Genomic DNA, 13,143 nt, shown 5'->3' on the forward strand with positions numbered 1-13,143 from the left:
GAAGGTAAAAGTAGAGGTTAGGGTTTTTGGTTAGTCTGGAGCATCATGTCAACAAGGGTTACAGTAAACAGAGAATGGGTTAGTTGTCAGCATTTAGATTGGCTCTGGATGGGGCCTAGTGGTCCTGATCAAATTTTGGAGCATTTCTTCGGGAACTGCAATGAAATGTTTCATTTTTTTTTTTTTATTCCTGTTTTGCGTTGTCTATATGTAAACTTGTTTTTTGTAAATCAACAGTTTGAAAAGGCATTATTCTTTTTTTGCACCTGCACTGAGATTTTCACTGTTTTTATTTTAGACTTTTCTTCACTTCTATTTTACAACTAGACTGAAATTTGCCTAGACAACGGCTGGTATGAGATTTTACAATATGATAACCTTAAGTGAAAAATACCACAGTTTCACAGAAATATTTTTAGTAACCAATGGGTTGTTGCATCTAGTTTTAATATTTAGAAGCAGAAGAGCTGCAGTTATTCCTACTAGAGGTGCACCAATCATCCAGAGAATGAAATCAGCCAATTTTTCTCTGATCGGACCTCAGGAGGCCAGATACTGAATAATCCGATTATTTTTTTGCTTACATACATGACTACCTAAAAAACAAAAAACAAAAAAAACATCCACCATATTCATGCTATATGCATATTAAGCAACAGCATATTCTTCGCTGCACTTTGATTTGAGAAAAATCAGATGACGGATATACTTATAGGAATTAAAGGATAATTGGGAATATTTTGTAATTCCTTTGTTTTCTGTTGTGTTCAAAAGTACTACCTCTATCAAAGAGCCTGAAGCACAATTTTCCTCATCTATTATAGTCCTTGGGGGAGAAAGGACACTGGTCAGAATTGGCAAGTCGAACTTAAAGGAACTGGGAACTGGTATTGGCCAGGAAAAGCCTACAGAGCACACTTCTTATTCCTATTGGTGCTAAAACAGTATAACATTTAGATTATTACAGTGGAGTAATAGTATTTTAAATTTAATAATTGTTACAGATTTTGATACAAGCTTAGACAAAAGTATAAAACTAACAGTCTCTTTTATTAGGGCTAGTTTTGTCATCTTTTTTGCCATGACCGTTTTAAACTACTGAAGCTGTTTATCTTGTTAACAGGGGGGAAGTGTTTCAGGCAGCTGGCTGGCAGTGTGCAGCGGCAGGGTTAGCTCGACGGTACTCTGTTCTCCATAGACCTGGAAAAACTGTTGGTCACTCTGTTGCTTTCACTGGCTTCTCCTTAAAAGAACTGAAAACTGTAGGAGCGGCGGTGTGGAAAAATAAGACATTTAAAACAACGTTTTGAAACCTTGCTGTATCTTGAAGCCAGCTGCCGGCCCGTCCCTAGACATTACATATATGCGTAGCAACAAGGCAAATGCCTCTAGCCCCAGTAATCTCCAGTTAGCTGCTGTTTAGATTTAGCTTTTAGATCCAAGTTTGTTTTCCTGAACGTAAACCAGTCATTAGGATTTAGATGTATGGCATTTGTTTCAGCAGTGGCGTGTCTTAACTGGAGGTGCGGACTCTTTTGTGGAGAATGACCCGTCTTCTCCTCTTTGTGTGGGGTGACAAAGACCCTCTCCGCCACCCTTCATCTGCTCGCTTCAAATATTGATCCAGCAGTCGCTGAAGATGCCATTTTGCTACATAAAAGCCCCCCCTCCGCCTCCATGTGCTCTGCACCACTTAACTCATTGGTAGATTGTAGTTGAAAAGTTTGTCAGGGGCCTGCTTCATTGTAGCATAAGCTCCCGCAGTCGTGTTTTGTGATGTTAAATTAGTTTCTTTTGCCTTGAACTTGCACCATGAACTGATTTGCTTTATTGTGATATTAATTTATCACTGGTTTGCTCCAGAGTCAGTTTGGATAAGCAGATTTCTTTATTTGCATCCGTTCATCCCTTTGCGGTTCATGTTCACTCCATGTCCATCAGGACATGTCTTTTTATTTTCTATCTTTTTCATTGTATCTGTATCTCACGGCCTGTGCTATTTCCGAATTACAATAGAGGTTGTAAAAACACACCACCTGTTGGTGTCCAAGTGCCTCTGTTCTTCCGCTTGCTCCCTTCAACCCTAGTTCCTCCCAGAGCCGCCGCCGCTCTGCTTCGGAGAGAAAGCCTTCGGGCTCGCACTGGAATGCATAACACGGGGTAAATCCTGTATTCATGCTCACTGTTTCTTTTGACAAGCTTCTTTCTGAGTTGACATATGGTAATTTGGTAATGACGTGTTTGCATACAGTCATTAGCTCTGCCTTTCACCCCCATTTCCTTGGGCTAACAATAGTCCCAATTATGTCTGTAATTGTAAGTGTGTTACAGTCTCTCTCTTTTTTTTTGTAGCAGTGATCGGCATATGGTTCTTTTATCTGCCAGGATTGCGTAAAATAAATGATTTTTTTAAGTCATTACTCTGTAGTGATTTAACTAAAGGAAGAGCGTTCATCAGAGCGTTTATAAGTTCAGGCAGTTTCTGAAGGAAAATATGTAAGTAGACCCCCCTCCATGTGTGTTGTATTGGGTAGCCTTGTGTTAACACCCCCCCCCCCCCCAATCTGTTCATAATTCATCCAGGTTGTAATCTGATCGGTGTGTTTTGGTCAAGTTACAGCCTTGTTTTCAACCTCTTGAATATACAACACTTGCTTATGACCTGAAATTGTGTTTCACATAGTTTAAAGGTGAACAACAGATTTATTGGCAGCGAGGAAGCGGTTTTAAATGAAAACCATTCTGCTCCTGCACCCCTGCTTTGGTGTGTTATAGAAGGAAAACAAAACCTGAAAGATGTGATGTAACAGACAGCAGTAGAGTAGTCTCAGTCATTCATTACCATCATCATTCTTTTCTTGAACATGTAACTTCTCGTTGGGCTCGCAAGTGCAACTAAAATCCTGTATTTGCAAATTTCTCTCGTAGGGTTTGTTAGAGACTGAAGGGTATGAGCGAACAGCAGCAAAGAATGGCTGCAGTGGAGCATGACAAGGAACTCAACGACCTCCTGGATTTCAGCGCGGTAAGAGAGGGGGACGAGCGGTCTGGGTGGTTCTGGGAGGAAGGACGACGTGCAATACAGGTCTGAATAATGAAAAGCACTTAATGATGGTGGTTAGAATAACAGGTTGGGGCGAAGAGGAGAGGGAAAGGCTAAAAGTTACTGTGAGGTTAAACCTAAAGAAAATATACCTACAGGGTTCCTGCAGTATGGAACTAGCTGCATAATCTGAAGAAGTATGAAAAACTAGTTTGAATTTCTACACTTTATTCCTTATTCTTTTATCTCACTAAAAAACAGCTGAATTTTGGAAGTAGAAATAGCTTTGAAAGTGTTTTATGTAGTTTACACCCCTTGTCTTTGTAATGCCACATCTCAAAATAAATTTTTAACAAACTTATTTATCAGTTTCAAGTTAAGTAAGCGAACCCACAGATTACACAATCAACCAAACTGTAAAAATGACTTTTTTGCTGCTTTAGTTGGCATCTTGGTCCTCTATAGTCAAACTTTTAACTGGAAATGTGTGGTTTTAAAACGCGGCCTGTTTAGCTTGCCAAACAAAGGATCATTGGACTTTTACAAACTCAATTAAGGTGTCTGTGTGTAAAAACGGTGCTTTAAGGAATCTGTATTTACTCTAAGTGTTAAAGAAATTAATGTAGAGTTGGTTTAACTTGTAAAAACCCCAATTAATAAACCACTCCCCAAGCACACTGCTGCGTTGAAACTTAGCCTCAGCGTTGTGTTGTTTCAGGATTCATAGAATAGACAATATATAAAAGGTACATTTGTAAAATCCTTAAGCTTCTGAAAAAGTACGGATTTTGAAATTGGGAAATGTGTTGGAACTAGTGATTGGTGATGGGGACGATACGTTCTGGTATTTATTGTGATCATCAAAAGGTATTTAAAATTTAATCACAATGGTTTTCCCGATAAGTCTACCACTGCCTACAGTCAGAACCCTTCAACCAAAAAATACTGCCGTAAAAATCAAGCTCAGCCATTATTAAATAAGCTACTTCACAATCTGTAGTTAATTTGTGCTGCTAAACAGCACATAATTGGATTCGGTCCTACTTTTAAACACGCCGCATTTATTTAGGCTCTCTTGCAACTAAACAGCTCAAACAGTAAAGTTAGCGATCCCAGCCATGCTTAGGAGTTTGCAAACATCTATTTGAGTTTATCATTATGTCTAATTCTTGTCACAATACATCTATTTTCTTCATGATAACTAATACTTAGTTAGGCTATCTGCTCTGGTGACCAGCCTGTAGTTAACTGCTTCACCAGCCGTAGTGCTACCTTAATAGGACTGATGTCTTCTTTAGTTTCCACACCGTGACTCTCCACCGGGTATATTCCACCCAAGAAAAACAATTTGTCTTGTAGCCAAGTGAAAACTGCAGTAGCCTTTCTTTTAGGCAGCTGGCTGGCAGTGCACAGCAACAGGTGTAAGAGGATTGCTGCTGTTACCTTGTGCTCCATGCAGCTTAAGAAAGAAGCGAGCCAATCAGGCTCTTTCTCTGACATCACATTAAAAGCACTTTGAAAACATCCAAATGATATGAACATGTTTTGATAGCGTTATCTAGTTTAATTGATAATAGATCAGCTTAAATGTTTTTTTCCCTAGCATTCAAAATGTACTTATTTTGTTGTGATATTACCGTTGAAAATATTGGTATACCCCTGGATGAATTTATATGCAGGTTGTTCAGTTGTTTACTCACTTATGTAGACAAGATGCATGCAGGAAGAAAGAAAGATGAAGGTTCCATTAGTCTGTTAGACCAACATATAAACAAGGAATTGCAAACAGCAAGAAATACTAGACTATTTTTTGACGCCTTTTCATTTTGTTAACAGGATCTTTGGGGGGAAACCAGTGTTGTAAACTGGGCTGAGCAGAGAGCTTCTGCGTCTGTTTTTGTCACATTTTAAGGAGAAATTGTTACTGTCGCTGCTCTCAGAGCTATTCTCCTGACATTATCTACAAAGCGGATGGAGACATTCTGCTCAGTGTTTCTTTTTTTTTTTTTCCTTTTTTTGTTTGATTTTGTTGTGAAACCGTTTGCAGCTTAACGCTGACATAAACATCTCATAGCTCCAGCGGAGATGTGTTACTCTTTTCACCCAAACAAACTGAAAAGCCTTCATGGCTTTTTTTTTTTGTGTGTGTGTGTGTGGCTCATCAAGCTAATGCATACATGCTAGCAGAGGTCATGGTTGAGAAATAAGACACATTCTAACCAACTGATACTCAGTAAAGCTCCTTTTGTAGCTTGTTTGGTTTGTATTTTGTTGTATAATCAAGCTAGCGCATGGAAAGTAGAACAGCTATTTTTGTGACAGAGCTTTTGATTAAATGTTTGGGTTTTAGTTAGATGTGGGTCACTATAAAATTTGTCACGGTGTACTACGTTTGAAATACTACATAAAAACCTAAAAGCAAAATGAATAACCTCTAATTTAGTTTATTTAAAATGGAAACAAATATTTCTAATGTTCTTAAGATCTAGCATATTTATCATTTTCTTAATGTTCATTATTTTATATTTTTTATTAGATCAATAGCAAAAACCGGAATAAAATAAACGCTCGCTAAAATTAGTAGTTTACAAGTCCTTGTTGCTTGGAACATTACATTTTTGCTGTTGTCCTTTACCAAACTGATATCATCCAGTTAGTCAGGCTATCTGCTTGGGTGCAGCCTGCAATTTGCTACTTAGGGCTGCAACTATTTTTTTGATAATCGATTAATCTTTTGACTACTTTTCTGATTAATAATTGGATAGCAAAAGGTGCTTAATAGGAGATTTGTTTTGCAGAATTTGAACCAGGTGAAGCTAAAGCTATGCCGCTCGAGGATGTCTGGATGGAGCATATTAGAATATACAGACAAAGAAGGTTTTTTTCATCTTAAATGCAAAACATATATATATTTTGTACAATTTTAGCTTAATTACTGCTCTGAATTGGTGGTTCTTCGAGCAAATGGCGTGTTTTAGAATGTATATCCCACTTAACGATTATTCAGTTGCTAAATTAGTTGGCGATTATTTCAATAATCGATTAATTATGATTAATTTGATAAATTGTTTCAGCTGTAATGTTACTGCTAGTTTGCCAAATGTAGTTTTAAATGGTGTTGCCTTAAAACGGTTGATGGGTGGCGCTCCTTTAGTTTCCATGCAGTGCTTACGTTTTTGTAGCTGGATTCTTCTGGATTTGTCTTTCTTGTAAGCATCGGATAGATGTAGGATCAGTCTTTTAGCCTGCTGGCTGGCAGTGCACAGTAACAGGTGGGATAGGTGCAACACTAAGCACCAGACAGTCAGAGAAAACTGACTGCAGAACGTTCTCTGACATCTAATTAGGAGGACTTTAAAATCTTAGATACTCTATACTAAACAGTTAGTAGTTTTGAAAGTAATTCAGTTTTTTCTTATGGTGACTTAAAGAGAACAGATGCAACCCACACCAGGCATAATATAAAGATGAACATGAAAAACATGTTAAGCAGTCTGTTGTTTGAAAGTTGGATTGTTGATGCTGTAATGTCCTTGTACACTGCTGTGTTGTGCTAGGCATGCACCATAGGCAGATAATAGTCACTGTGATTAAGAACTATCAGGATAGTAATTAATGATGATTATGAACCAAACCAGTCGGGTAAATATATTAATGTTAAACCAGATAGTAAAAAGTATGAAATCACTTTTTAAAAACTTGGTATAACTTGATACCACCAAGGTTTAGGCGTGGAATAAAGCAGGTCGCTCTATATGTGGTCAGGATTGTTTGAAGCGAACAGATCTGAGCCATTAGATTACTTAATGCATTTCGAACCAAGATCATAGGCCGCATTGGCACATTTACTTCTGGCGTCCTAGTTCTGAAAATGTTAGGGTTGTGCCGCAGTGACAGTGTGGTGTATGGTGAAAGATGCCGCACAGCCAACATGCAGACCGCACCATGACCTCGTGGTGGAGCCCATAGTGGTTCAGTTACATCACTGAGGGTTAATGTACATATTAGTCATGGTCCTGGCTTTAGATGTCCGATGCTTGTTGGCTGTGTCTGGTGTGTGCTCAGGTTGGGCAAGGCTTTGTTTGTTCTTCAAATAACTTTGTTTGCTAATGTATTTCAGCCATGATGGAAATTGTCAACAATGTTCTAATGCTATTGAATCAACCAATTTTTCGTACATAGCTCCAAAGGCTGTAAGGAAGGGAAACAGAGCAAATGGAACCAGACCAATGTGTGAGAGATGTTTAATGAGGGGAAAAGGGATGTGTGAAGTGTGCCTTGCTTTGTTAGTTATGTTATCTCTGCTTTTGTCTTGCAGATGTTTGCGCCTCCAGTACCCAATGGGAAGAACAGGACAATGACACTGGCCAGCACTCATTTTGCTGGGTCAGGTAAGCTTTTGCAGTTCTGTCTCCACTTAATATTTTAGTTCACAGTTGATCTAATTGCATAGCTTGACTATTAAAGAAATCTTTATTGCACAACAAACACCTGAAAGATGAGACACAAGTGTTTGAAAGGTTAACTCACCAACATCAGACCTTTTATTTTTCCTTTTGGGCCTTGTGGTATCTGTCACACAGTTTCACTTTAGCTCATGCAGCAGGTTTTGATATTACAGTCAACACTTTAATTATAGATACACAGGTTGAACATATTTCTGGTGCCTATTTCTTCACAGCATTTAATTTGGCTGGAAGAACGTTCATATCTTCCTAATTTTTCAGGAGAATCATACTGGACAATACAGAGGACTGATTAGAGATGCACTGATCAAGCTTTTCCTGGCAGACAACGACTTCCTGTTTTCTGTGAGGTCTCGCCTGCTGATTCTGATCACTTCCCCTAAGGCAGGGGTTTCAAACCTGTGGCTCCGGACCTACATATGGCTCTTTAAGGCCTGCGCAGTGACTTTTAATAACCGTAGCCAATTAATATAGAGAAATTAGCCGTTTTTTCTGTCAGATATTGGTAATTGGTAAATGTGTCTTAATGCAGTATCTAAGTGAAAACAGAAATTGAATAGAATTAATATTTTTGACATACAGGCTTTTTTTTTTTTTGCTTTCCATAAATCTGGATTATTCTGTAAGAATCTAAATGTATTCTTTTTTTGTAAAACAAACTAATGTTTTTAACATTAGTTATACCAAAATTGTGGCATACGGGCTTTATGTTAAGTTTAGTTCACTAGATGAGGGGGCAGGAATGGCTCATTGGATTGTAAAGGTTGCTGACTTCTGTCCTAAGTCCTATAACAAATAGATAAGCAGATGCTGCAGGTTCTTTAATGGTGGTAATTGTATTGAATCAAACACAAAATGAAGGCATTAAGAGATTATCCTCATTTATGCATTAAATCATATGTCTCTAAGATTCTTCTTAAAGTTAGTAAACTTTGGTGCATTTATAGACCAAAAATAGTTTTAGATCCTAGTTTTCATGCATTTAATGAAAACAAAAAAGATTGTCATTATTTGACCTGTTGATCACCAATCACAGGAAGATTGATGTGCGCATCTTTATTGAGCTGATGAGGCCTTTCATTATATTTATTTTCCAAAAAATTGTAATTCATGCATATTTTCCTGATGTTTTGTTAAGGAAAAGTTCAAATTTATTGAGGTGCTAAAGCTCATTTTATGCACGTTTCCCCCAGACTGTTGCAGTCTGAGCAGTTCGACGCTGAAAGTTGCTGCAAACACATTCAGGTGTCCTCAAAGCTTTGAGCTGGCGTTCCCATCATCCTGAAGGTTATTAGTAAGTCGTGTTACTTTTGCTCTTCTGTCACCGTTCCAGCCTGGTGTGTGAAATCGAGTCACACTCTCCAGTTCCCCAGAGTGAGAAGTTGGCCGCTGAGGAACAAAGGCAAAGAAAGGGGTCTTATGGACTTGAAACAACTCCCCCCACCCTGAAGTGTAAAACACTCCTCCCCCAACACAGCCCAGGGTTTTACCCCCACTGATCTGCAGGAAATGGCTCAAGTCTGAGACAATGTGCCTCACCCCCAGCTCACAGCCTCTTAAACTGGCCCAGCATGCAGCGAGTGTCCAGAGTGGAGAAAGAGAGCTTGTTGAATAGAGGGATCAGACTGTGGAAGGCAGGATTCTGTTTGTTTCTGTTAAAGCAGGCAATTACTCGGCAGTGAGGAGTTAATTCCTCCCCCTCCTCATGGCTAATGTGTGGCCCTTGGTCATTGACACCCATTATAATGTGATACTTAAATCTGTCACCTTTAACTTTGGGAGATCCTGCAGGTACTCTTTAATAACTCTGGAGTCTAAGTGCTAACATGTGCAGTCTGACCCAAGCATTTCTTGTAGATTTCAATCAAACGTTCAAAATATATTTAATATGTTCAAAATATATTTAATCCCACATTTCTTATGTGTACATAAATAAAATGGGTGATCATGTTCACTTCTATTTAGATGCCTTTTGAAACCCAGCCCCAACGTTTCCTTGCTAATGCTGCTCTGTTCCCCGAGGCCAGGAAACTCATTTGTTGCAGAAATGGTGACCATCACAAAACAATGTCCATCTCTGACGTCAGCCAGGCAGCTTGTATATTAAGGAACCCAGCGGCGCGGGAACAGTAGCGAGCAGCCTAGTGGCCCACCAGACCACCTCTATTCATCAACACAAAAGTGCTCAGAGGGGTGCTAATTGCATTAGGCGTCCTTCTCCCTTCCTCACTGGCCTGTGCGTGTAGGGTAGGGGAGAGTGGAGGCATAAGGAAAGGAGTAGAGAAGGGGATCAGCAAGAACTGTGGGATGTTTGAGGAGCAGGGGAGTCAGAGTGTGACGGTGAGTGGTGGGAGTTGACTAAGCCCTGCAGGCCTTCAGGCAGGCGTCCCCTCAGTCACCTCTGCAGCTGCTGGCAACGTCTCCAACCCCCTCCACTTGCACAAACAACACAAATACAAGGGACATGACAGGCTTGCTTCCTGTAGATCACTAAAAAACAACTCTGAATTTCCACATCTGGTGTTTCTTCGTAACAACTCTGCCTTTAACCTTTTTAAATTCTCTCTTGCTTTTCTGGCCGCATTAGTTTTGTGTAGGTCTGTCTACATAAGGAAGGTCTTATAGCAAAATCGAAGCCCACAGAGGAAAAAGAAGGAAATCTGAAAGGCGAGTGGCTTCCTTCTTCAGCCAAATTAGATGTTTTCTGAGCCTGCAGCCACAAGAAAGCTTTGTAGTTCAGAAAATAAATATTTTCCTGGGCTCTGGTTTTCACTCAGTATTGGGTTTTCCAGGCGAAGTGCAATCAAACAAGCTAAGCCGAAATCTAGGGAGATTCAGACAACTTGTAAACACACCAATCCTTTGACTTTTATTGATGTAAATTTTTAAATTGGGCAATTCAAGTTTTTAATGCAACTTTGCATCAATTATCAAAATCCCTCTCATTCATCTCTTGCTCCACATTTTACTTAGTTTTCACAGCTGTGAAGATCTTGAAGAATCAACTGAGTATTATTAGACCTCATCTTTTCAGATTAATATACAGTATAAACTAGCGAACACAACTTCTACTGAAGTCGTTTGATTTAGTTTCAAAGTGTTTTTCTTGTGAGATTCTCAAAATACTGCGGTATTTAAATGCAAACTAAACGCAAATATAAATTATTCCAACTTCTGACCAATTTTTTTTATTACAGTTATAATGTAATCCATAAGATTCAAATATAGTTTTTTCTTATTATTATGATATATATTCTTAAGTAAACATAAAATGAACAGTGGAGAAATTTAGGATTAGTTTTCAGGATTAGTCTTTTTTTCTCCAAACATTATATCTTTGTGCTTTTATGTTCCCTATAGTGTAAAACCAGGATAACAGTGTGATATTGACTGGTTAATTAGGGTGGCTATCTTGTTTATATGGAGTCTGCATTCTTGGTAATGGGTGGGGCTCGTGTATTTTGTTTCATGACTGGAAATATTTCCAGACAGCCAAATTTGTCATTTCTGTAAGTGAGGGCAAAGTGTATCAAAGTTGGTTATGGTAAAGGAAAATGTTGTAATAGTTTTTGGCAGCGACGTTTTCGCAATAAAGCCGTTTCAGACAACTGAGGTTAATCTGTCTTTGCCATGCAGAACATAACTTAAATGTTTTGCACTCTAGAAAGAGGATTACACCCATTGAGTAAAGAAAATATATAAGGCTCTAAAACTGCATTTCTCTATTTTTAGTGGACTAAATCTGCAGTAAATGTAGCTGGTTAAAGTGTAGTAAGATAGATTAAGTAGTGACTGAAACCAAAGTACATTTTACACGGTTCCTACACAGTCTTGAAAAGTATGATAATTTGAAATGAAAGATGTTGAGGAACTCTGATTGTGGTCGTGTGTTTGATTTAAAAAAAAAAAAAAATGCTGTCAATATTTACAGCCTTCTTTCTGCAAACTGAACACCAATTTGCAGCAACGGGGTGGGGGCTTTCTGGCTTCTCATTGAAATTACTTTAAACTACAGGAGCGGTTTTAAAACAATAGCTTTTTAAAATCTTGGTAAATCTAGATACTGGTCCCAACTGGACCATAACTAGTTGGGGAATTATGAATTAGCCTGCCTACTCTATAAAACAAGCAACAAATGTGCAATTGAGAATATGTTCAAGATACTTGCTTAGTCTTTTTTTTTCTGCACTCACCTCTCCGCACCACCTCTGCAGAGCAGAGCGCCTCCAGCCTGACCGCTGGTTTTAAAACATGCATAAACAAACTTTTAGTAAGGATGTCTTACACAGTTTAGAGATCTGGTGATGCTATCAACATGTTAAAAACGAGGTGATGTTCACAGAACTTCTGATAGTTCCTCTATGTGGCCAGAAATGAGATTCTCATATATATTGCAAACTATATAAATCCGTTTTTATTGGCCATGCCTTTTTTTTGTTTGCAACTGACAAAATATTTTGTATTAATCTTTATGGCATATTTTACAGCCCTATGGCTTTAAGTTACTTCATGTTACATTGATTAATCACATAAATGTAACACATTTTCATTCTGTAAGGAAAAAAAGTGTCCGTTTTTAGTTTTGATACATTTGATTAATGTAGAAAAAAAATCAGATTTTTTTTTTTTTTTTTGGTGTCTGACCTGTCGATTAATTGATTTGTTGGTAATTGATTGTTGCAGGACTCCACTTTAGCCGACAATTATTCATACTCATATTTTGTTTTAACTAGGGGTGGGCCGATCACCGATCTTTGAAAAGCCTGACCTGCCGATACCGATTTTGTTTTATTTTTTATAGCTGACACTGTCAGGTGTTATAAGGTCACACTACACCTTCATTGTTCCAGTCTTATTATATTGAAAAACATTTAACAATACCCGTGAAACAATAGAAACTTGTTTTAACTGCACATGAGGTCTGAAATATAAATTAACTAAATTAAAAACAAATCAGTTCCATTAGTCTTCCATTTTTCAGATTTTGAGACCTTTGCAGAGGTAGACAAAATCCGTGCATAAGATCGGTTTCACATGTAAGTATCGCCGATCACCCAAAATGAAGGAAATCGGGGGCCGATCAATCAGCGCACCCTTAATTTTAACTGGAAGAAATATAAACACATTTGAGAGGCCTAAAGAGGCCCATTTGTAATATTACAGAATTTGCGTATGGTGCTAAAGATTAAGGTGATGGCAAGGAGGCCTTTCAACCTCAAAGACAGAGTTCATTGTAGATAAATGGTCAGAAGGTATAAGAAGTTGATTGTTGTAATGCAAATGTAGATTTTCCCACTGATTATGGAGAACATTGATTAATTTTCGACATGACTTCTCTTTTTATAAAATGTAAGTTAAAAACACAGTTTAAACTCTTTGACATTGTTGTATTATCTTTTGAGATATGCTAAACTTCTTTGTCAACTGAAAATCATTTTAGTATGAATATTTCTTGTCTTAACTGTATAAACTGCCATACATCATACTAGAAAAACATCAAGTGTTGAAAGTGGGTTATGCAAGTGTCACATTAAGTGAACGCAGTTGCGCTGCCTAGAATAGTCGCAGGTAGAGTGTATGATTAAATAATGCAATGTGAAAACGTCTTCTGTCTTTTTAATTAGAAAGTGTTTA

At 38.1% G+C, this 13,143-nt stretch overlaps 1 protein-coding gene across 5 annotated transcripts in view; it reads left to right on the plus strand.

Moving 5' to 3' along the window:
• tcf3b (transcription factor 3b) overlaps positions 1–13,143 on the plus strand; it is a 40,370-nt gene that overhangs the window by 1,189 nt on the left and 26,038 nt on the right. For 3 of the 5 annotated variants that reach the window (XM_047374584.1, XM_047374582.1, XM_047374583.1), the window contains exons 2-3: positions 2,929–3,085; positions 7,362–7,434. In XM_047374584.1, the coding sequence (XP_047230540.1) occupies positions 2,951–3,085; positions 7,362–7,434 (208 nt within the window). In that variant the 5' untranslated portion in view covers positions 2,929–2,950. The remainder of the gene's footprint in view (positions 1–2,928; positions 3,086–7,361; positions 7,435–13,143) is intronic. The other 2 variants (XM_047374585.1, XM_047374586.1) reach the window with 2 other exon arrangements.

Source organism: Girardinichthys multiradiatus, chromosome 9 (assembly GCF_021462225.1).
Source record: "Girardinichthys multiradiatus isolate DD_20200921_A chromosome 9, DD_fGirMul_XY1, whole genome shotgun sequence".
Lineage (NCBI taxonomy): Eukaryota > Metazoa > Chordata > Actinopteri > Cyprinodontiformes > Goodeidae > Girardinichthys > Girardinichthys multiradiatus.